The 23,521-nt window shown below is 37.3% G+C and overlaps 2 protein-coding genes across 4 annotated transcripts; one reads left to right on the top strand and one right to left on the bottom strand.

Annotated features, from left to right (window-relative positions):
- The first annotated feature begins 625 nt into the window (after positions 1–625).
- On the top strand, positions 626–8,244 carry LOC122294095 (DEAD-box ATP-dependent RNA helicase 50). 3 transcript variants are annotated; one of them, XM_043102557.1, is made up of 9 exons: positions 626–707; positions 958–1,415; positions 2,346–2,947; positions 3,822–4,016; positions 5,377–5,564; positions 5,789–6,002; positions 7,065–7,196; positions 7,421–7,596; positions 7,732–8,244. In XM_043102557.1, the coding sequence occupies exons 2-9, from the start codon at positions 1,022–1,024 to the stop codon at positions 7,952–7,954; spliced, it is 2,124 nt and encodes a 707-aa protein (XP_042958491.1). In that variant the 5' UTR covers positions 626–707; positions 958–1,021; the 3' UTR covers positions 7,955–8,244. The 3 variants fall into 3 exon arrangements, with proteins under 3 accessions (XP_042958491.1, XP_042958490.1, XP_042958492.1); XM_043102556.1 differs by having other exon boundaries at positions 630–707; positions 824–1,415; XM_043102558.1 differs by lacking the exon at positions 958–1,415 and having other exon boundaries at positions 654–707.
- Positions 8,245–8,649: 405 nt separating this feature from the next.
- LOC122294096 (fimbrin-2) lies at positions 8,650–23,066 on the bottom strand. Its single transcript, XM_043102559.1, has 14 exons — positions 22,720–23,066; positions 22,420–22,593; positions 21,520–21,761; positions 21,257–21,428; positions 20,327–20,365; positions 20,054–20,122; positions 19,853–19,969; positions 19,434–19,645; positions 18,968–19,123; positions 18,556–18,755; positions 18,249–18,409; positions 17,292–17,388; positions 15,092–15,183; positions 8,650–9,098 (listed from the first exon to the last, which is right to left on the bottom strand). Exons 1-14 carry the CDS (start codon positions 22,804–22,806, stop codon positions 8,913–8,915), a joined length of 2,004 nt encoding a protein of 667 aa, XP_042958493.1. The 5' UTR covers positions 22,807–23,066; the 3' UTR covers positions 8,650–8,912.
- Positions 23,067–23,521: the final 455 nt, after the last annotated feature.

The following is a 23,521-nucleotide window of genomic DNA, read 5'->3' as shown; positions in this document are numbered from 1 at the left end:
CTAGTGCATCAACACCGTCTCCTTATCCCCTAAATTAATATAAATGGATTTTTGTGTACATTTGGAGATTTGGCTCAAATGATTATTTTCGTACTTTCAAATCAAGATCTTATAGAGTTTTTATTCAAATTTTAAGATCTAAAAAGAGAAAAAAAAACATATAAAGTGAGACCAATAATATTTTTCGAGCCTTTAACGTTGGGCTTATAGTTTAAATCTTAATCCTCATTTTAAAAATGAGTAATGTTATGTATAGTCGTGAAATGCACAAATACCGTGTAGTCACTTTGAAAAAGAGTTGGATCTTATATAGTCGTTTTGAAAAAAAAAATAAGGTCTACAATTAAAAAAATAATTTATTTTTATGTAGATCCCGTTTTTATTCACTTTTTTCAAATTGATTCTATGACATTTACATACTTATGATTACAACTATCATTTCTCTTTAAAAATTTTAGATATTTTTTTAAAAATTTATCCAGACTTTTTTTAATTTAAAATAAAATTAAACTAAAAAGTTTTATCTCCACAAATTGAGCCCAAAGTTTGTGGGTTGTGGGCCTTGTGGCGGCTCTCTAAGTTAAATGAAGCCCAGGCCCATTTTTTCACGTTGATCTTTTTCTGTGTTATCTGTTGTAAACAATCGAGTTAAAGCCAGACGCGGCAGAACACTCGCACGTCCACCATTTTCGTACGTTAGAAAGAAGGTATTAAGTTTCTCACACCCTTTGCTTAGAAAACGCATATTTGCAAACTGGGTTACTGTATGAATGCTTTTCTGGTTTTTTTTTTTTTGTTTAAATTTTGTTTATCTTTTCCTCAGGACGATGGGGGAATGAATTGGTTCTTCTCTATTTTGTACTTCAATGAGATATGCAAATATGAAATTTGCTTCAACCATTGCACTTTCTTCTGATATATTTTCTTAATTTTTTTTCTGGGTCTTCTCTTTCGTAGAAATATCTTGAAAAACTTGGTTATAATCTTTCATTGAGATATATTCAAGAGAAGCATAAAGGAAATGCTGCTGGCAAAAACTCCTCCAACTCCAGTAACTGTACACTTGAGCCACAAACCTAAATTCAGATTCCTTGAAACGAACTGGAAGTCATCCCCCAACCGCCATGAGAGCGGGTTCAGATTGGTTGTTAGAGCTGGGTATAAGCGCACACCGATGGAAAATCCTGGAGCTTATCAGCTGACTGATGATGACACCGGCGAAAAGTTCATTGTTTGGGGAGGAAGCGATGATGATCATCATCATGAGTCTCCTATTCCTTCCAAGGACGTTCTCTCTTGGAACCCCTCCACTGCTCCCACCACGGTTCCCATTTCAAACCAAAACGAGCGGTACAATAATTTAAATGATGCCAAAAATACGGAGGCTTCCATCAATAGTAATACTGCTAATGAAGGTGTTCTTTGTTTGCCCTGTTTTCTCCTGAATTCTGCTCTATGATTCAATTTCTTGCTCCTTACACTTTCTTTATTTTCAAAACGTGGGTATAATAGTTATGACACAGAATAGTATTCTTAAACATTTAACCCCGACCTAGATTAGGTCAATTTATGCCCAGGCCGACAAGGCCCCCACGTTAGAACGCATAAAACTAGTTTGTATCCTCAACTTGTACTTTCATGTAAAATTACTTCATATGTTGGCAATTGAGTTGAATTGATCTTATTTGAACAGAGCCCAATGGAACTTATTTAGATACTGAATTCTCATTTTTTTGGAAAAAAAAATTGCATCATCCTGCATAAACGATTAACATCTGTCAGCATCCCATGGTTACTCTTGTTCAAACTTTCTAGAGGCGTGTATTTATTTCCAATGTCATGGGCATGCCTTTCTAGCTTTAAAGAAAAATGCTGAGATGAAGAGCTAATTCTTAATAAAGCTTTAGTAATTAAAAGTGAGGTCTAAATTTTCTCTCATTCTATTTGCCAAGGAAAACATTTGTGGATCAGATAAACAAGCAAATCATGAGACTACTGGGTGGTGACTAGCGTTACTTGGGCACAGATGCACTGTGTGAGCTGTGAAGAAGAGGGCTTCTATGTAGTTTTGACTTTTGTCCTGATTGAAATCATTTGTTGCATTTGGTTGCAAAATGAATTGAACTTATTGGTCTTGTGTTCCAAATTTCTCATTTTGAAATAATTCATCTTTTGACCTCATACCTGTAGGTTGTCCCCCGACATGTACCATATTGATATTTGTGGAATAAATCCTATAATTTCCTTTAAAATCACCATTTATTTGTTTGATATGATTTTCAGATTGTTTCTTAGGTTTTACACCCATCGTGTCACAGCTATTATAACTAATGATTCCTTAACAGCACGTGCCAGGGGTTTTGCTGCAAATTTTGGAAGATTAAAAGCACAGAGAGTGCGAGCTCTAGTAAAAAATACTTCTCAGATAAAGCAAGATGTGACAGAAAATGACGACAAAATCTTTGTAGAAGATAGGTCATTTGGTAAGCATGTCATTTCACATCCTAAACAGGAACGTATTGGGAGAAAGAATAAAGAAATCGCCTTCAGAAATAGAGGAAGAGTTCCAGGAGCCTCCCAATCCCAAGAAACCAGTGACATGATGCAAATAAGAGGGACAGCAGACAATTTTGATCTTTCTCCAAAACATGGTTTTGAACCACACTTAGAGAATCTAAACACACCGGGTAAACCTAACAAATCAGATACTAAAACTCGGATATCAGATATTTCAGTGCCAAGAGGTTCTGCTCGGAACCTAAGAGGTTGGGGCAGTGGAGGGTCCAAATATGACTATCAATCTGAAGACATTCTAAAGCGAATGAGGAAATTGTCTACTGACAGGGTAGACTTTTTCAGTAAAAAATCATTTGGAGAATTGGGCTGCAGTGAATTTATGATTGAATCTTTAAGAGGGTTACGTTACTCGCGCCCTTCACATATACAGGTATCTCAACATCACAACATCTTTTTGATTGAATTAAATATCATATGATATAAAATGTGTAAATTATTTTCATTAAAAATTGTCCGGGCCCTCAATTGGGTCCCATCAGATCCCAGATTTTTCAATTCATAATGTTTGCCTGCAAACCTAATAGTTTATTGTCAATGATCTGCTCTATGTATTAGTTTTGTGATCTACCTGGATCTTCCACAATTTTGGTGGTTGTAGTTTTGGATAGGGTGTCTCCCACCTTGTACTTCAATACTCAGTAAAAACTATCCCCTTCCAATGGGAAACTATCACCCCTCTCTTTTCCCCACCCTTTCCAGAGGGTAAAATAACAGAAGGAAACCATCACCCCTCTCTTTAACACCCGTGAATACCATTATGACCTACCCATCTCTGTGAGTTATTCATATTCCCAATGTGGGACAGGGGTGTTACACCAACAGTTTTACCGCTTGTTTACTGTGTTGAATGCTGATACATGTGCTGATGAGCATATTGCATTCCAGTTTCGGGGATGCCGTCACGTGAGACATCTTGCATCCATTTGGATTGAAAAGCATACCTGTGTTATCTTGACAACCTTTTGCTTTTGATTCAAGCAACTGGGTACCTTACATTTAGTTTGTTACCCTAGTTCCTATTATTGTTAATGCACAAGTTTCCTAAAACATATGTAAGAGCTGAGTTGAATTGAGTTGTATATGACATTTTAATATGGTGGACTATGATCTATCATTCAAACTATACAAAAGGTGTAGCCTAAATCAAGTTTTCTTATCTGCTAAACCTCATAATTGTATAAAGAAGCCTATTAACCTTAATGTTGAACACAACTTATACCCATGGGTAACATTTTAAAAAACAGGCCATGGCATTTCCATTCGTTATTGAGGGAAATAGCTGTATCATAGCTGACCAAAGTGGGTCGGGAAAGACATTGGCTTATCTTGCACCAATAATTCAGCGTTTGAGGCAAGAAGAACTTCAAGAACTTAGCAAAACCTCGTCACAAAGTCCTCGAGTTGTTATCATCGTACCAACTGCCGAGTTGGCTTCCCAGGTCAGGTGCTATTGTGCTCAACTCATGTCAGCATACTGCTTTGCTGTATCATTTTTGCTTTATTAATTTTCATAAGTTGTTTAGTTTTTTTTCCTTCTTAATTTCTGCACATTGTTGTTTAGTGGCTGCTGACCAACTATTTCATGGTTTCTTGCCATTTCTTCAATTTGTTTGACCTTGTCTCCCGGTGGAAGAAAGATGCATTGCTACATGTTGCACATGAAATTTTTTTCGTTGTTGCACCTTTTTAGTTGCCGTGATTTCCTTGTATCTATAAATTAGCAAGCCTAGGCACTGCTCTTGTATATGTCCCATATACTTGGGCTTTTGCCTTCTTTTGATCAATAAAAATTTGTTTACCAATCAAAAAAAAAAGTTGTATTCACTTCCACAATCTTGTGGACCACTGGAACATTACTGGCTGACAATATACTTAATCCCGAAGGAAAGAGACTTGCAAATTGTAAGTTTATAGAAGCAAAACCAGAACATCAGCATAACTTTTGTTATTGTAGAAGTCTGACAAAATCTTGAAGGATAGAAGCACGCAAATTGTAAGTTTATAGACATGAAACAGAACAGAAATTTAACTTTGTTAAATGCTAGATATATTTACAATCTCATTGGCCTTTCTTGAAGCTTTTATTCTTGGACTTATTGGGGTATTTATCTTCTCCAATAAATAAGTGAATAGGAGGTTTAGTTAAAGTTGATAGGACTGCTTGGATGAGTGAGAAACACAGCACATGGGATGAAGAAGCTACAAAAGTTGTCTGTATAATATTTGTTGATTGAATGCCTGGTACTTACCAAAAACGAGGAAAAATTGCCCTAGGTAGGGCAGAATTGTGATCTGGAGGTCATGAAGATATAGGGACCAAAAGATATTTGGGTTTTTTTTTTTTTTTCAAGACAGTGGATTTCGTCCTTTATTGAGATATACTCAGAGAAATCATTTGGTATAAGTATCCAGATGCAATATAACTGTGAAATGCAATGGTACTTGGTTGTAAATGTGTCAACATATTGGTTTGATGATGTAGACTCTCTAATTACATTCTTTAGCAGTGTATTTATAATATCCACCATGTGCACTTGGCTATACCTATTATTTGTCAATAAAGTTTTCTTAGTACTTATAAATATATATATATACACCTTGATTTTTTTTTTTTTTACTTATAAAATGTATATATATATAATACACACCCTAATTTTGAGAACTTCTGATTTGTATGGACCCTTCACTTTTTTTAATATGAAACTTTCATTGCTGTAATCACTTCCTTCAAATTATACTCTTGTTCTCATTCATCCCTCTCAAGATGTTAACCTTTTAATTTGATGAGAACTTCTGCAGGTTTTGCATAATTGCAGAGCAATCTCAAAATCTGGGGTTCCATTCAAATCTATGGTTGTGACGGGTGGTTTTCGACAGAGAACTCAATTGGAAAATCTAAAACAGGGTGTTGATGTTCTAATTGCAACACCTGGTCGTTTTATGTTTCTGATTAAAGAAGGCTTCTTGCAGTTAATAAACCTAAGAAGGTAACCAAGTTTTCATTTGATTAGCAACACATTTGTACGATAACTATTTTGCAATTTTACAAACTGCAACATATTTGTTTGATGGGAACTCCGACTTGTGACCTTTCAAATGGTCTTTACCAGCCCATTTTAGTCTTGCTGTGTGTTAAATCTACTTGCATGGCACAGCTATTTTTACGAGATATTGAGCCACCGCTAAAAATAATTGAAACTATGTGTTGCAGTGCTGTGTTGGATGAGGTCGACATACTCTTTAATGATGAGGATTTTGAAGTAGCATTGAAAAGTTTGATAGATTCTTCACCTGTTACCGCACAATATCTATTTGTGACTGCAACTTTGCCAAGAGATACATACAACAAACTAGTTGAAATATTTCCTGATTGTGAAGTGATCATGGGGCCTGGTATGCATCGTGTAAGCCCTGGCCTTGAAGAGGTTGGTTTCAAGTGTTTTCTCCCTTTTGTTTTTTTTTTTTTTTTTTTAGGCTAGACTTAGTTTGGTTTCCGCCAAGTTTAGGTAGGTTGTCAATTTGGTCCCTCTAGTCCTAATTTGAGCAGCGTGAACCTTAAAGTCTCAGATTGTGGTCAATTTTGTCCTTCATCCATTTTCATCACTCAAATGCATTACATATTGCATGAACTACTTGTAATTGTTTAAACAACGGGCTTATCAAAAAAAAAAAAAAATTGTTTAAACAACGGAGTTCTTTAAAACAGAATTCGTGGAAACAAAAGAATAACAAGAAGAGAAGAAAACAAAATAACATTCTTCCCATCTCATCTCTGTCATCCTACATGGCTACATCTGAAGCCTCGTAAGCATTGAACCTAACAATTAGCAAGTTTGTTCGGTTACATCTGAAGCCTTGCAAGCATTGAACCTAATATTGATTACATCTAAAAAATTCACTGTGATCTGTTGAAAAAGGGATATTTGAATAGGATTTGGGATGCATTATTCAAACCACCACCATTCTTCCTTGTTGACATTATTATCACGTTTGCTTGTATAAATGAGTTTTCAGCTTTCCCTGAAGTCATGAAACATGGGATCTCTTCCAAGACCTTTCTCAAAAATATTATATAATCATTTTCAGAACCGAAATATCCTGATGCAAAGTGTCTGTAGAACACTTTTCATACATATTGCTTGAAGATCAATATGTATGAAGATCAGGAATTTACTTTCATTCCTGCTGGTCCATATTTTACAGACCAGTAAAATCTTCTGCTTGCCATAAAAATTTGGATAGCTATCATACATACATAATCAGTTCAAAGAAGATTGGTTAAATAATATTAAGAATATGATGAGGAGTCCAAGCTATTATTCTGTTGTCAGCATGGGTGTTCAGGTAAAATTCAGATGAGTCCTAGAATGAGCAGCATGCACAAATCACTTCTTCATGCACCAAATATATGAAGATGTAAGCATTGAATGATAAAGGGATTTTAAACCAGCTGACAATGAATAATAATTATTAGGTTGCATGTCCAGGTTCTTGTAGACTGCAGCGGACAAGATGAGATTGAGAAAACTCCAGAAACTGCTTTTTTGAATAAGAAATCTGCTCTTCTGCAGCTGGTGGAGGAAAGCCCAGTTTCCAAAACAATTGTTTTCTGTAACAAGGTACGTTTGATCTCTTATGTTTTGAGGGCTCTCTTGTATAATTCCAGTATAGTTGGCTTGCACCTCACTGTACTTTTTGCTAAATGCTTAGTTTCTTGCTCGACCAACATCTATCAAGAAAACATTGTGTAAGAGTTTTTAGAATGGATTAATTCTGTAACATGGTCTTCATAACTTTTTAAACCCGTATGATTTATGCTAGCTTATACCTTCTCAATTTACAGATTGAGACATGTAGAAAAGTTGAGAATGCATTAAAGCGTCTTGACAGAAAAGGGACTCGCGTCCAAGTTCTACCCTTCCATGCTGCTGTGGAACAAGAATCAAGGCTTGCAAATTTCAAGGAGTTCACCCGTAATCAGACAGATAAAGTCTCTCAGTTTTTGGTTTGCACTGATAGGTAATTTATTTGCCTTTTATGCATATTTACCTGTATTCTACCTCCATGGCACCACTACTAGGGTCATGTTACTAACCTTCCTATAAGATGGAAGTCATATCGTAGCAATTTTGATGCATCTGACAATTTCCACAGAGCATCACGTGGAATTGACTTTACTGGGGTGGATCATGTTGTACTCTTCGACTTCCCACGTGATCCTAGTGAATATGTGCGTCGCGTTGGAAGAACTGCTAGAGGTGCCAGTGGGAAGGGTAAGGCATTTGTCTTCGTGGTTGGAAAGCAAGTCTCCCTTGCACGAAATATAATGGCAAGAAACCAAAAGGGTCACCCATTGCACGACCTGCCATGTGCATAGTAGCTGATGAATGAGAAAGCTGCTTGTTGAACGGGTACTGATGCAAAAGGCGACTCTGACATTGAATAGCTGGTGACTTTAATGATCTTACTGTAGAAGCAAGCCCATGCAATGTTTTAGATAGATATCAGAGAATGATGTTGAGCCCAGAATACTGTGGGAAACACGGTTTTGAATTTCTCATATATATTTCGAGCTTGTTCTCTCAGCTAGGCATTATTTTACAAAGTTGCTATCGGATATTCTTTAAAACGAAGAGGAAAAGAAAAAGAATGTGAGATATTGCATTACTCTGCTCGTCTTTAACAGTCTATGTGGTTAAAGCTAACCAAGTTAGCTATACAAGCATCTTGATGGCATAACCCAAGATGGAAAATTACAACATCTGGAGTTGGCGCAGGAGATTCATGTGCACAGGAAGAATTACTGGCCTGTTGCACAAGGCTTAGGACTGAAAGAAAAGTCAAAAGTAAATTGTTCGATCTTGAGCCTTTTTTTTTATTTTTAAGTCGATGGACATAAATAAAATTTCACGTTATTTCTGAGAGATACAAGTAAATAATTTTTCTTTAATCCATTCTTATGAACAATGTAGACTAATTAATTACTTATTTAGAGCAGGGAAGAAAATAAAATAAAATATCAATAACAAAGAATCAACCGCAAAATAAAGATCCACCACAAAAGATCACAAGTACAGCCAAAACATCGCTTAGTTAATTCCATTAAGCAAATAAATGTTCATTGAAACAAATGTAAGAATCAGGTCAAAGAACACTATACACAGAAGCAGCTGGTTTTGCAAAATTTGGTTGAAAACGGCCATATTTTCTACATTGGCAAATGCTGAACTTTTCAATCACATGTAGCAACCAAAAGATAAGAGGGATGGGAAAGGGTAGGGGGGTTGGGGTAACCCAAAACTTCAGCAAAAGGTTGTTTCAGTCATCACATATATTTACATGGTAACATTCTCCTCTATTGATGACTCAGAAGCAGAGTCATCTATTGTAGAGTTTGAGATTGTCTCTGATTGGCTTCCACTCTCGCTATCTGAACTTCCAGATGGCCTATCTTCGAGTGGTTGTTTCAAGAACCAATACATAATACTTGCAGTTAATGTGAGGATCATCTTTTGATTTACCTGATAAAATGAAAAAAAGGTACCACCGTGTCAAAAGTTTTATTTTATGCATGAGGATAAAGTGAAAATAAGAAAATAAATAAACAAGTTCCACACTAAGACTTCACATGATTACTTATTGATTAGTGTTTTATTTTATGCATGAGGATAAAGTGAAAATAAGAAAATAAATAAACAAGTTCCACATTAAAGACTTCACATGATTACTTATTGATTAGTGTTTTCACAGTGTGTTGTGCAAGAACCAAAAACAAAGAGTGCAGTGAAGGCTAGTGTTACAAATGGAGACAAAATAGTGAGTCATGCATTGCATGCACCGGTTACTCCAAATTCTATGCTCATTTAATACACCGAAAGGAAGAAGAAAATTTCAGCACTGAATGCACCGAATTCAAAAGGTGCGGCTGCACCTTCTTAATTGCTCCAGTTGACTGTCACCGATGACTCCCCATCCTTATTATAAATAGAAGTGTTGTGATGAGGTGAGTGAATAGTGCAGACAAGTGTAGAGAGAAAATAAGTGAGTGTGTGCTGCGTGTAGAGTGGTGCAGAGAAGTGAGAATAGAGTGGGTGAGCAGAGAGTTTTTCGTAAAAACTATTTCATAGTGAAATTACAGCAGCTGTGGACGTAGGCAATTGTCGAATCACATTAAATTTCGTCTCTCCTTTTATTTAGAATCATCTCTGTCTCCGTCTAGTCCCCAACAACTGGTATCAGAGCATGTTGGAGGACCGATTGTGATTTTTGAAAAACTCATTCTTGAAACTTGATCGAAATCAAGTTTTGAAGGTACCACTAGATTCCTCAGATCGAAACGAAAATTCTGGTGGAAATTTCGTCTCGAACGAAGCAAGGAGTAATACTAACGCGCCAAAGAGTAACGCCTGACGCGCCTCCCAGGCACACACGCGCCGCACACGCCAATCTGAGGTTGAAGACGGATTAGCCCGATCCTGCAACCTGATCCGGATCCATACTCGATCCAGACCGCTCTGACCCACACGCCAGACCACTGAGCCGAGCCGTGACTGAGCTAAGCCATGTTCCTGAGCCGAGCCGACGTCATCCTGCCACTTGTCGCACTCTGGTTGGCCGAAACTGTTTTGGCCTGTTTAAACTCAATTTTGATCCAATTTTGATGATTTCGGACTCGTTTCCAGCTAATTCGAGTGTTTCGGACGCAACGTTGATATTTGTTTGTTCAAATTTGAATTCATTTGTAAAGTTATGGCTGGAGAAGAAGCTAAAGGGCTGGTATCGAGAAATTTGACGGTACAGACTTTGCCTACTAGAAAATGCAGATAGAGGATTATCTCTATGGGAAAAAACTATATCTTCCACTCTTACGAAGAAAGCCAGATGACATGAGCGATGAAGATTGGAGTTTCCTTGATAGACAAGTGTTGGAAGTCATTCGACTAACACTGTCAAGATCAGTTGCACACATTGTGGGAAAGGAAAAGACCACAGCAGATATGATAAAAGCTCTATCAGACATGTACCAGCAGCCATCAACCAATAACAAAGTGCATTTGATGTACAAGCTATTCTAGTTGAGAATGGCAGAAGGAACTCCAGTTATTCAGCATTTGAATGAGTTCAACACCATCATCAATCAATTAGTTTCAGTGGGGATTAAATTTGATGATGAAATACGTGTACTGATTGCTCTGTCTCAATTGCCACAAAGCTGGGAGGTCATGAGAACAGCTGTTAGCAATTCTTATGGCAAAACAAAGATGAAGTATCAAGATATCCGGGACCATATTCTTAACAAAGAAGTTCGCAGAAGAGATACAGGTGAAGCATCAACTTCCAGTTCTGTCTTAAACCTCGAGAAGAGAGGTAGAGGAGCTAGTAAAAGTTCAAATCGGGACAGGTCAAAGTCCCGAAGAGGCAGAAGTAAATCTAGGTCCGGAAAACAAGTACAGTTGCTGGAATTGTGGCAAGATTGGCCACTTCAAAAATAATTGCAATGAAGCAAAGAAGAAGAATGAACATGACTCTGCTAATGCCACAATAGAAGACCTCCAAGATGCCTTACTCCTTTCAGTCGACAACCAAATTGAATCTTGGGTGTTAGATTCAGGAGCCTCATTCCACACTACAGCACATGAATCTTGGGTGTTAGATTCAGGAGCCTCATTCCACACTACAGCACACCGAGAAATCATGCAGAATTATGTTACTGGTGATTTCGGGAATGTGTACTTAGCATATGGTGAAGCGTTGGAAATCGAAGGCATGGGAGATGTACGAATCAATCTGCCCAATGGAAGTGCATGGTTGCTACAGAAGGTGCGACATGTTCCCAAGCTCATGAGGAGCCTGATTCTGTAGGACAACTTGATGCTAATGGGCATTCGGTACTATTTACCGGTGGCACGTGAAAGATAACAAAAGGAGCTATGGTAGTAGCTCGAGGCACAAAAACAGGTACTCTATACATAACTTCAAGCATTAGAGATACTGTTGCAATTGCTAACGCAAATGCCAACCTATGACATCAAAGACTTGGTCACATAAGTGAGAAAGGAATGAAAGTACTATTATCCAAGGGGAAGTTACCAAAGTTGAAATCAACTAATTTCAACATGTGTGAAGGTTGCATTTTTTGGAAGCAGAAAAAAGTTAGTTTCTTGAAAAATGGCAGAACTTCAAAGTCTACAAAGTTGGAGTTGGTGCACACAGATTTGTGGGGGCCATCCCCTGTCGCTTCTCTTGGAGGATCGTGGTACTATGTTTCCTTAATTGATGACTCAAGCAGGAAAGTATAGGTTTATTTTTTGAAAAATAAATTTGACACATTTGACACTTCCAAGAAGTGGAGAGCCAAGGTTGAAAATAAAACAGGCTTGAAGTTGAAATGTCTGAGGTCAGACAATGGCAGAGAGTACATCGACGGAGGGTTCAAAGAATTCTGTGCTACAAATGTGATTAGATTTCAGAAGACTATTCCTGGGACACCGCAGCAGAATGGCATAGCTGAACGCATGGACAGAACTCTCAACGAACATGCCAGAAGCATGAGGCTGAATTCAGGATTGCTTGAATGTTTTTGGGCTGATGCAGTTAACACTGCAGCCTATTTGATTAACCGGGGACTTTCAGTTCCCTTAAAATTCGATCTACCAGAGGAAGTCTGGAGCAGAAAGAAAGTAAATCTTTCTCATTTGAAAGTTTTTGGTTGTGTATCATATATTCACATAGATTCTACTGATCATAACAAGTTAGAAGCCAAATCTAGAAAATGTTTTTTCATCGGTTATGGTGATGAAGAATTTGGCTATCGATTTTGGGATGATAAAAATCTCAAAATCATCAGAAGTAGAAATGTGATATTCAATTAGCAGATTCTGTACAAACTAGGTCACAAGCTGAACCTGAGGAGCAGCAAAAGAAACCTGAGGTTGTTGATTTTGATGTTACTCGAGTCAACACTAATCAGAACGAGGATCAAGAGAATGATGATACACAGATCGAACAAAGTACACCACTCACTGTTATTCGAAGATCTTCAAGGACAATCAGGCCACCACAGCGGTTCTCACCATCTCTACACTACATCCTGCTAACAGATAGTGGTGAACCGGAAAGTTATGATGAAACTCTACAAATTGAAGATTCGATCAAGTGGGAGAAAGCCATGTTATGATGAGATAGAGTCACTAATGTCAAATCAGACATGGGAGTTAACTAAGCTTCCAAAAGGCAAGAAGGCTTTGCACAACAAATGGGTGTACAGAATTAAGGAAGAGTACAATGGTAGAAAGCGCTACAAAGCCAGAATGGTCGTGAAGGGGTTTCAACAAAAGGAAGATGTCGACTACGCAAACATTTTCTCCCAGTTGTAAAATTGACCACAATCAAGCTAGTGTTGGCAATTGTGGCTGTATAGAATCTACATCTTAAGCAGTTAGATGTGAAGACTACATTCCTTCATGGTGATTTGGAGGAAGATATCTATATGCACAAGCCACAAGGATTCTCAGTAAAGGGAAAAGAGAATCTAGTTTGCAAACTGAAAAAGATTATGGCCTAAAACAAGCTCCATGACAATGGTACCGAAAGTTTAACAACTTCATGTGCAGTAATGGATTTACAAGACTACAGGCTGACCATTGTTGCTATATGAAGAATTTTGACAACTCTTATATTATCCTACTGTTTTATGTGGATGATATGCTCGTTGCAGGGTCAAGCATCGAGGAGATAAATAAACTGAAGAAATAGTTGTCAAACAGTTTGAGATGAAGGATTTGGATGCTGCAAAACAAATCATTGGTATGAGAATTATTAGAGACAGGGCTAATGATACTCTTAAGCTCTCGCAGGAGGAGTATGTAAAGAAGGCGCTCAGAAGGTTTAACATGGATAAGGTGAAACCAATGAGCACACCCTTACCTAGTCACTTTCGACTAACTAAGGATTAGTCACCAAAGACGGAGGAAGAGCAAGAATGCATGAACAGAATACCCTATGCATCTGCTATTGGTAGTCTTATGTACGCCATGGTCTATACAAGGCCAGATATTGCACAAGCAATGGGAGCTGTGAGCAGGTACATGAGTAATCCAGGAAAGCAGCATTGGGAAGCAGTCAAGTGGATTTTGAAATATCTACAAGGCTCTTCAAATACGTCATTATGCTTTACAAAAACAGGTTTAAAGCTACAGGGATATGTAGATGCTGATTTAGTAGGTGACGTTGATAGCAGAAACAGTACTACTGGATTTCTGTATACGCTGGGTGGTACAGCTGTATCGTGGGCTTCTAAGTTACAGAAGATTGTTGCTCTCTCAACTACAGAAGCGGAATACGTTGCTATAACTGAATCAGAGAAGGAAATAGTTTGGTTGCAGTCATTCTTGGAAGAATTGAGAAAGATTAATGAAAAAAGTATTATGCACAGTGATAATCAGAGTGCTATTTTTCTTGCAAAGAATCCAGCATTTCATTCCAGAATAAAACACATATAGTTGAGATACCATTTTATCCGATCTCTTCTCGATAGTGGATAGCTAATACTTGAGAAGATTCGAGGAACAGAGAACCCAGCAGACATGCTCACAAAAGTAGTTACTACTGACAAACTAAAGCTGTGTGTAGCTTCAGTTGGCCTCCGTACGTAAAGGCATAACTTGAAGCTGCTGTGATAGTTGCTATGAAGATATAGACTCATTTGTCTCCAAGTGGGAGATTGTTACGAATGGAGACAAAATAGTGAGTCATGTATTGCATGCACCGGCTTCTCCAAATTCTATACTCATTTAATGCACCGAAAGGAAGAAGAAAATTTTAGCACCGAATGCAATGAATTCAAAAGGTGCGGCTGCACCTTCTCAACTACTCCAGTTGACTGTCACCGACGACTCCCCATCCTTATTATAAATAGAAGTGTTGTGATGAGGTGAGTGAGTAGTGCAGACAAGCGTAGAGAGAAAATAAGTGAGTGTGTGCTGCGTATAGAGTGGTGCAGAGAAGTGAGAATAGAGTGGGTGAGCAGAGAGAGTTTTTTGTAAAAACTGTTTCATAGTGAAGTTACAGTAGCTGTGGATGTAGGCAATTGTCGAACCACATTAAATTTCATCTCTCCTTTTATTTAGAATCATCTCTGTCTCTATCTAGTCCCCAACAGCTAGAACCCCGAAGTTTTTCTTTATATGAAAGTGGTATCAAAGTAAACCATCGTACCTTGAAATCATGACTCAACATTTCACCTCATTTTAATTTTCCTTCCCAAATTGGTTTTAAAACCGTAGATACAAATGCTAACTAAACAACCATGTACAATAAAATTCCTTTATTTTAATTTCTCTGACAGAGTGGTTCTATTTCCAGGTTATATCCAACCCCAATGTCCAACCAAGAAGAAATCCAACGTAAGCCCCTCATCCACCTCTATTTTGTGTCGATGATAATACCTGCTACAGTGGAATGTCTAATATGTGCCTAAAAATGAACAAACCCTTGGTTATGGTTCAGAAAGTACCTCGGTTATGTCTTCAGGCAACAAAAATATTGAACAGCCAAGCTTCCTCGCAATACTAATGATGTAGGTGGCATTCATCTTTTTCTCCTCATCTGAATTTGGCCATTTTTTAATAAAGCAAAATCTTATTAGAAAACATCTTAATAACATGTAAAACTAAACAGTGCAATTAAGATCACAAAGAATTTATGTATGCATTATCCCGAGCAATTAAAAGTCTAAAATATTTATGGACATAGTGAGACTCAGAAATTGTAGATCATCACTAGTCTAAGCAAACCAACTATATACCACATCACAAACCATTATCCCATAAGTCAGCTTTCTAATTTATAGAAACAAAAACGAGCCAACCAAGCAGCTTGAAGATAAACTCATAATAAGTTTAGAGAAAAATCATAGTGGCTATATGAATATACATTTTTCTCTAGCAAACCAACACTTATCTATAATAATAATAAAAGAGTGAATTTAGGGGCTAGCTTGGACCAAAATACCTCTCTCAAATGCCCCTCTTATAGTTCTCAGATTAGGCAAATGCCCCCTACAACAGATCAAATTAGACAAAAATACCCTTTATCCAAATCAAGCCAATTGAAATCGGTATGAGAACTCTCAAGGATGGAGCATTTTGCTGAGGGAGGAATTTGCCTCCCATGGTGCTCGATAAGATAGCCGTCAAGATGGCTAATACTTTTGCTCTACATAGTGCTTGACCCGTTTGCCTCCCATGGTGCTCACTGAGATAGCGAGCCCTCAACGAGCACTTTTCCTCCCACAGAGCTCGCCTCACTTTCTCTTGCTGAGTTTACTCCTGTATGACAAGCACTTTTGCTCTCTATAGTGCTCTCGTTCGAGGCCAAGAACTTTCATTATGCTCGCTAAGGTGGCGAGTTTCCTTCATGGTGCCTTGCCTGCCTGACCACTTTTGCTCCTAATGTTTTGCTTGCATGGTGCCTACCTAGGGGCCAAAACACTTCTTCTTTGTTTGGTTCTTGTCTAGGGGGAGCACTTTTGCTCTCAATGCTTCTCTCATGATCAACACAAAGACCAGTCCAAAATTATCCCAACACCCTTTTTGTTAAAATATTCTTGCCCTCCCTTGAGGTCTACATCCTTTCTAGTCAACAATCCTTCTCAGAAATAAAGCTGTGTGAGTATTCAAATTCAACTTCTCACCATTAGTAGCACCCATATCAATGACATGCATCCATGGCTGTTAAAACACCATACTTTATTGTTGTATCTAGGGCCAATAAAAAAAAAGGCACTAAACATCATGTAGATATTGTTACCTCACTTCCCTTCTTTAGCCATGCCAACCTATAAGGAGTAGTTCATCTATAGACTTAGCTTTTTAATGGCATTTTCCAAGATCACATTGTCACAGCTACCAGAATTAATATGGTAGTGAAGGTAGTTTGGAATGTGTTGTTGCGGCACCGATCACTTTCCTCTGCTCAGCAAGGCGTGTAGTACCCTGCCCTGCACTCAATCCGCCAAGCTCGATGACTGCTTTAAAATGTGGTTCGGTTATGGTGAGTATCCTTTCCACCTAGTTTGGTTACTCTTGGGAACTCGAGAAGATCCGTCCCTAGGGGCTCGAGATTGACTAAAGGGCTTCTGGAGCTTGACCTTGGTGGAGTGGCCATAGGGCCCCTTCAAGATGGACTCAATGAGGCTTACATTTGGGTTCAGATTATCCTAAGGTTGATTGCCAAGCAAGTCTTTACCCTTGGCAGGTAGAGCAACAATCAGGCCTTCAAGTTGGACTTTAGGAGCTTACCCTTGGGGCTTGAGATTATTTGAAAGGGCATCAGGTTGATCACTTTGCCTTGGCGGATTATGCCATAGGCCTCTGAGTTGGACTCGAGATTATGCCACAACTGTGGAGTAAATTTTTGTGACACATTGAAGAAAGACCGAAATTCATATTATATTTTTATAATTTATGCTGACGTGGTAGGTTGCCTATGCATTTTATAAATACACCTTACCCCAAGGATCAGTTTCCACAATCACCAATTAAAAAAGTCTAAACCTTTGGAATCTAAACAGTAATTTTCCCAAGAAAAAAAAAAAAGGAAAAAAAATACAATCTTCAACAAACAACATCAATTGAATTAGAAGGTTCTACAACCCACAAAATTCAAGAAAATGGCTAATTGAAGAACCTTTGATGACATTGAAACAAACATACCTGTTACCCCTTTAGTAACAAGACTCCAGTTTACGGCTCTAGGTTGCACAGAGCTAAGTAGCTCAAGGAAGAAAAGGCCATTTGACAAGCTTTTGTCCTAAAAAGTTTGTAATAAATAATAAACAGATCAGATTTCTACCACTAAAAAAATTGCAAATGTTACCAAGTACAACTGTTGAAAAAAGCTTCGATTAGTTTTAATCATAAAAATATAAAGTTCCTCTGAATGCGGTCTCGTCTATATATGTTAAAAGTAAAAGCCAAGATGGCAAACCCTTGACAGTAAAAACATTGTGAAATGAAAAATGATATTTTTCATCTTATTTTTTATCATCCCAAGTTACATGTACTGATATGACACACTTTAAGTGGTTTCTATTTAAATGACAAACATATAAAGTCACATGTGTGATTAGGATGATAAAATTCAACATTGCTTCCTTGAAAATGATAATCAACAAGATAGAATAGGTATTTTTGCTCAAATCAAATTTAGCCAATATTTACGAGTATCTCTCATGAATATCTGCATGGTTTTGAATTTGTTTAGGATCTGTTTCTTGACCTCAAACATGACTACACTATCTTACTATATAAAAGAAGAAAGAATATTCTATATCTCCTTCAAGGTTGTTATACACTACTTCCATATGCTGAGTATCTTATGAAATCCCACTTGCCAGAGACAAACAAATTTAAGGAATGTTTGTCGTTTGAATTTTATTTTAGTCACTCACAATATTCCGAATCATCCACAGGAGGCTAATTATTCAAGTCTCATATAACCAGGAAATTTTACTCTTATATTTCCATATATAAAGAAGCTTCGGAGAAATCAGAACTTATGTTGTTTTAATTGTTCATTAGGGTTTTTGACCTTGAACTTATCAGTAATCAACAAGAAAAATTTAGCTAGCAAACATGCAGTAAAGAAAAAGGCACTGCAGAAATGGTTACCTTAAAGCTGTCCATGCGACTTTGGCTCCTTGAGTTGCTGCTCACTTTGGTATTGGCCCATTCTAAAATATCAGCATCTGCGATTTCCTTCCCATGGGAGTGAAATCTCAGGTTTTTTAGGAGTTGGAGGATGCTGTATCGCATCAATTGCCACAAATAAGCTGAAGAGCATTAAAAACTTAGATTCAGGCAGACTTTTATTACTTCTGAGATCTAATAAAAATACTCCAAATCTTAGATGCGAGCTCATATTGTCTATGGATGAAAAGTTTTCATCCTTAGATTGAATGTAATAGAGAGAGCATACCTAAAATCAACTTTTTACTTCCCTGCACAATATCATTTCCAGCGATATTAACCAAGGAAAACTTCAGTTGTTTGCCAATTTTCACCACTTGGTTACAGTTCTCTACTTTTCTAAACGGCATCTTAATTGGAGGCTTATTTGCAATTTTCCAATTGACAATCCCTGGAGACACCTTGTCAAGGGTCTCTAGGAGTAACCACCTGCAAGGTCCAGTTAATTTCAACTCAGGATGAGATAAAAATGAATAGAGAATTCATAACAGCAACTAAAAATTTTCATAGTCACAAAATTTCTACAAGGTTGGGAGAATGAAACAAATGAATAAATTTAGCTTATTTGCGTTCAGAAGTTCAGATAAAGAATGACTATAAGAATTTATGATCATAATAGCAAAATTGTGAAACATACTCACCCATTTCTAAGATCTTCAAAAACATTGTTGATATATGTTGAGTTTCCAAGACTATTCATCCAAAGGCGAAATGCTCTCTCTTCTCTAGATACTTGGGTGTCGTCTGGCAAAGTTTCAAGGAAAGATATCTGTTTTGTTTTGGTGGAAAGCCCATTCCTACAGGGAAAAAATTATGATTAGTTTTACATCTCTCAATTCTATGAGAACAAAAATGAAAAAAATAAAATAAAAAGAATGATAACTGCTCATAAAACAAAAGAATAATAACAACTAAAATATATAATCCATACACTCGTATATTTTTACTTCAGTGAATTCACATAACGATAGCATGCATATCATATGTACTTCTGTTTTTTATTTTCTGAATATTATATGTATTTCTAGGAGCAATTACTAGGTACCCAATGTGCTCAAACTGCCGGAACATCCAAAAGTGACAGCTCGACAAGGGATCCATTCTCACCTATGCTGGAAAATATGCGCAACAAAAGCAAGGTTCAGATTTGGGGAACCTTCCACTATATCTTTTGCAGTCAAGTATCTCTTGCAGCCCATCCTGTCTGCGTGTTCCAGAACTAACTTCGCTCTTTCCAAAGGGTCCTTTGCAGACAATGCTGATGGATTACTGTGCTCTGGAGCAAGAACGTTGAGGAGATGAGCATAAGCTTCTCCATCCTGCAGGTCAAGCATCTTGGACACTTAAATACCAGCATAGATAGAAGATAACAATATCAATTATTAAAATCCGTAGCTGTAAATCTGTCGCTGCACTACAATGCCATATCGTTGGTTTCTTGTAATTGGTTTCTATAATTTGATAGTGAAGGCATAATATTTGAAATTTTTTGACAGTAACAGGAGTTTCGAGTTTTTCTCGTCTACCTTTACATCAGAGGAGAAGTTTGTGACTATCTTCTTATATCCAGCTTTCTTGAGTTGAAAATTCATCCATCTTAGTAAGATCTTCTCTGGTGATAGACTCATCAACTCTTCCACCTCCTGTTGGTTTAAAGTTTATTAACGAAAATCCCCGTTTGATAACTGTTCAACGGACAAAAACTTCTATTGAAAAACCACATTTACCTTACTATCTTCTACCAACTCCACCAGTTGTGGTGTCTTCTTCAAGTTGAGATCCGCTAATAATTGTATCTATCATAGCATATAATCATAGCATGAGTGAAAATGACTTCAATTTCTATCAACTCAAGGGATCCACAGCATCATATGGGGGGCATTCCTTAGATAACCATAGTTCAGATAATGCCCATAGATTATTTAAATATTTAACCATCATGATCAGGAATCCTACATCTTTGTAGAATTAATTTAAGTGGATAACAATGAGAATCTCACCTTAATGATCTGAGAAATCAATCCAAGCATAAGATGCCGCTGAAAACAAAACAAAGAGGATATTATGCTACTTGTATGTTAAAGCACTACCATTCTCCAGCAGGGGAAAAACATGGAATTAAATATGCAAAATTAAGCAATTGTAGAAAAGTTGTAATTGGGTTTTTGGTTTATCATTTTTGTGAAAATTTGGAGATCAAAATGTTAACATTAAGACTTTGTAAACCCTCTATTAATATGAGATAGGGGTTATTTTACTAGATTTTTAATTTTGCTTCTAGACGTTAGGCAGATATATGGAACATTGTCAGACCAGAAATCCGGGACAACTGTGGCAGGTCACCAGAGAAGTTATTTGTTATAAAGATCCAGTCTTTTCAGATTATGGAACATGGCAAGCGAACTGGGTAGAATGCCTCAAGGTATACTAGTTTAACTACATAGAATATGTTTCATTTTTAACATATCTAGTTACTATTGCTCATCACACAAGTTTATGACTAGTTATATTCCAAAGGATCAAAAAGATGCTTGAATTCTCGTGTCTCTAGTAGTGGACAAGCTACACCCTGCCCCTTGCAGGCCAAGAAATATTCACAAAACCAGAAACCCCAAACATATTGTTAACTTTTCATTTTGTTATAAGTAAAATAAAATTTTATTGAATCAAGTAAATAACTCAAGTACACAGGAAGTAGCGAGAAATGTATGCAAGAAAGCCATGAAAGCTAGCCCCATGAAGACAATAGCGGAGTCCCATAGAAATAATGTTAGAAAAAAGAAGCATCAAACCACTTGGAGGCAGCTTTTAAGCACTAGAACAGATCCATCTAAGATAGGATGAACTTTCTAAATTCAAACATTGCGGCATGGAAACTAAGGTACTCATTAATGTAATCAAAGTTAAAAGAAAATGCATAAAATACGTACCCTTCCTTCAATAAAGTCCTGAGTACCTATATTGACTACGGTACATCCAATAGCCTTGGCAGAGTTGAGACAGAGCGTATGATTTTCATTCCTTTCCCATGGATTGAGAACTCTCTTGGTGTTAATGGCTCGTTCATCAATGGTTCCAGGGACTGCCAGATTGATTAGCTTACTGCATCAAAGAAAACATACTTTTACAACGATGAAGATCATGAAGGTTAATCGTAAAAAGTCAATAAAGAAACAGGAAAAGCTAAACTAACCAGAGGAGGACTCCGTCTTTTGCAATCTCGAAGAGATCGTTAGTTGAAGGATCGATGGGAAGGTATCGCTTCAGAAAATCATCTTGTTCAAGGTAATTATTAATATGTTTAACATAGGAGGCCTTCTCGGATTCGCTAATAGTGTGAAGCAATGTGGTGGTAGCAGCCTTGAGGAACGCGGATGAGTTCTTTGCATTACTTCCGGTTCTAGCACTTGCAGGGGCTTGTAGTGTCAAATACACCTGCCATGAATTTCGCATTACAAATTATGGTTCTGCAACTGATAATTCTTTTCTATTTTCTTTCATAGCCAAAATCGTCTTTAAACTCATAAGCATGAAACGAAAGGTGCATTTCCATTTTTAATGACTCCACCCTGTTTGGTTGCAAAAAGAACATAAAAGCGAAGGAAAAAATCCGATGACTGATTCGTTTCGTCTTTATTCTTTTTTGAATCTTGAAAGACTGAAAGAAAGCAATAGAAAAAAAATTGAAACAGTCGAAGTAAAATTTTAAATTCCTTTTTGAAGTACATATTCTTGGCAGCCAAACAGAAAACAATCCATTCACAATCCACAACTAGAAGGGAAGAATAAAAAAAACTATGATTTCGAACGCAACAACTCTTAACAAATAAAGGGCAAAAAAATAAAAAAGCAACAGAAAAGGTAGATGTGATTCACAATTCTTTCTCTGTTACGTTATCTCAACAAGCAAACATAGAATTCTTGAACTTGATAAGATGTATTCAACTAAAGCAGAAGAAATCGACAACCCAAACATCAAAAAACAAAATCATCAATGGATCAATAAAATCTTGAAGGCGAGAGAGAGAGTGAGTGAGCGAGTGAGAGATCGTTACTCTCTTTTCTTTAAGTTTATATTGAAGGAGTTACTGACCCTGAGAAAGGACTCGAAATCGACGTCTTCGTCCACATTGCGATACAAATCTTGGATAAAAGAAGCTCTCTCTTCCTCAGTAAGATTCTCTCCCACTACTTTCAAGCGAGACATCTTGGACGCCAACTCCCCCACCGTCAGCCTCCCTCCGCCCTCCCTCTTCATGCTCATGAACTGCACAAACCGCATCGATCGATCATCCACCACCGTCCGTTAACGAACAAACGCAAAAACAAGAAATTAGAAAACACGTGATATATCGATCCAGGAATCCCAGAGCTTAATTAATAAAGAACTTACGTGGGTCTTTAGGCTGCGGAGCTCGACTTGAGTGAACTGGTTCTGCAGCCATGGATCTGAAACAAGAACGCCAAAGTATCCTGACATCGAAAACTTGACTCTGATCGAACGAAGCTAAGTTAAAGAATGCAGATTGAATCAAGAGAAGGATGTGCTTCCTTCTACTCTCTCTTTCTCTCTCTAACTCTCTCTCTTCTCTGAGTAGTTGGCACTTGGCCCTTGGGTGAGTAATTTGGGAGAGAAGAAAGAAGACACTTGGGACGGGGTAGAGCTGTCAGAGTTCAGAGAGAGAGAGAGAGAATTCAAATAATGGCTCCTGTGTCCTTCCGTTCCTCTCTCTCTCTCCTCCACATCTCTCTATCCAGTAGCCTTTAAGGTTTAAACACTTGGGATGGGAGCCACCCTGTCGATTTGTAATGCGCATTGACTAGTTTGACCCTTACTCCAACGGTAATAATTTATTTGTACTAGTTTTATCATTCATTTGTAGAGGAGTAAATAGTAAATACACAACGTCTCTTTGGTTGTTAACGGTCATATCTACGTCTCTTTAAGATTTTTGAACTTCTAAAGTTGTTGGGTACTTGGGTTTATTTCAATTTTGCGGCCATTCAATAAATATTAAAACATTTATTGTAAAGTTGAGATCATCTTAATTCTTAGTTAAATAATTAATAATATGATTAAGACGTAATAAAAATGGTCGAGTAAATATTCATTATCTTCACATTACACATTAATATATAATTTATTATTCTTATTTAAACACACACTACATGGTGGAAGATTTATTTAAATAAAA

The sequence above is a fragment of the Carya illinoinensis genome, chromosome 14 (genome assembly GCF_018687715.1).
Source record: "Carya illinoinensis cultivar Pawnee chromosome 14, C.illinoinensisPawnee_v1, whole genome shotgun sequence".
Classification (NCBI taxonomy): domain Eukaryota; kingdom Viridiplantae; phylum Streptophyta; class Magnoliopsida; order Fagales; family Juglandaceae; genus Carya; species Carya illinoinensis.
The sequence above is the reverse complement of the archived record's forward strand: the minus strand, read 5'-3'. Positions and strand labels throughout refer to the sequence as shown.

What these genes read in the sequence shown, in the direction of transcription:
- LOC122294095 (XM_043102557.1), top strand. Translation starts at nt 1,022, where the DNA reads ATGCTGCTGGCAAAAACTCCTCCAACTCCAGTAACTGTACACTTGAGC. An exon ending in TAGTAATACTGCTAATGAAG is followed by an intron (nt 1,416 to 2,345) that starts GTGTTCTTTGTT and finishes ATTCCTTAACAG; the next exon opens with CACGTGCCAGGGGTTTTGCT. An exon ending in TAAGCCCTGGCCTTGAAGAG is followed by an intron (nt 6,003 to 7,064) that starts GTTGGTTTCAAG and finishes TTGCATGTCCAG; the next exon opens with GTTCTTGTAGACTGCAGCGG.
- LOC122294096 (XM_043102559.1), bottom strand. Translation starts at nt 22,806, where the DNA reads ATGTCAGGATACTTTGGCGTTCTTGTTTCAGATCCATGGCTGCAGAAC. An exon ending in AGGACTTTATTGAAGGAAGG is followed by an intron (nt 20,366 to 21,256) that starts GTACGTATTTTA and finishes TTTTGTTTTCAG; the next exon opens with CGGCATCTTATGCTTGGATT. An exon ending in ACTTCTCCTCTGATGTAAAG is followed by an intron (nt 19,646 to 19,852) that starts GTAGACGAGAAA and finishes CTTGACCTGCAG; the next exon opens with GATGGAGAAGCTTATGCTCA.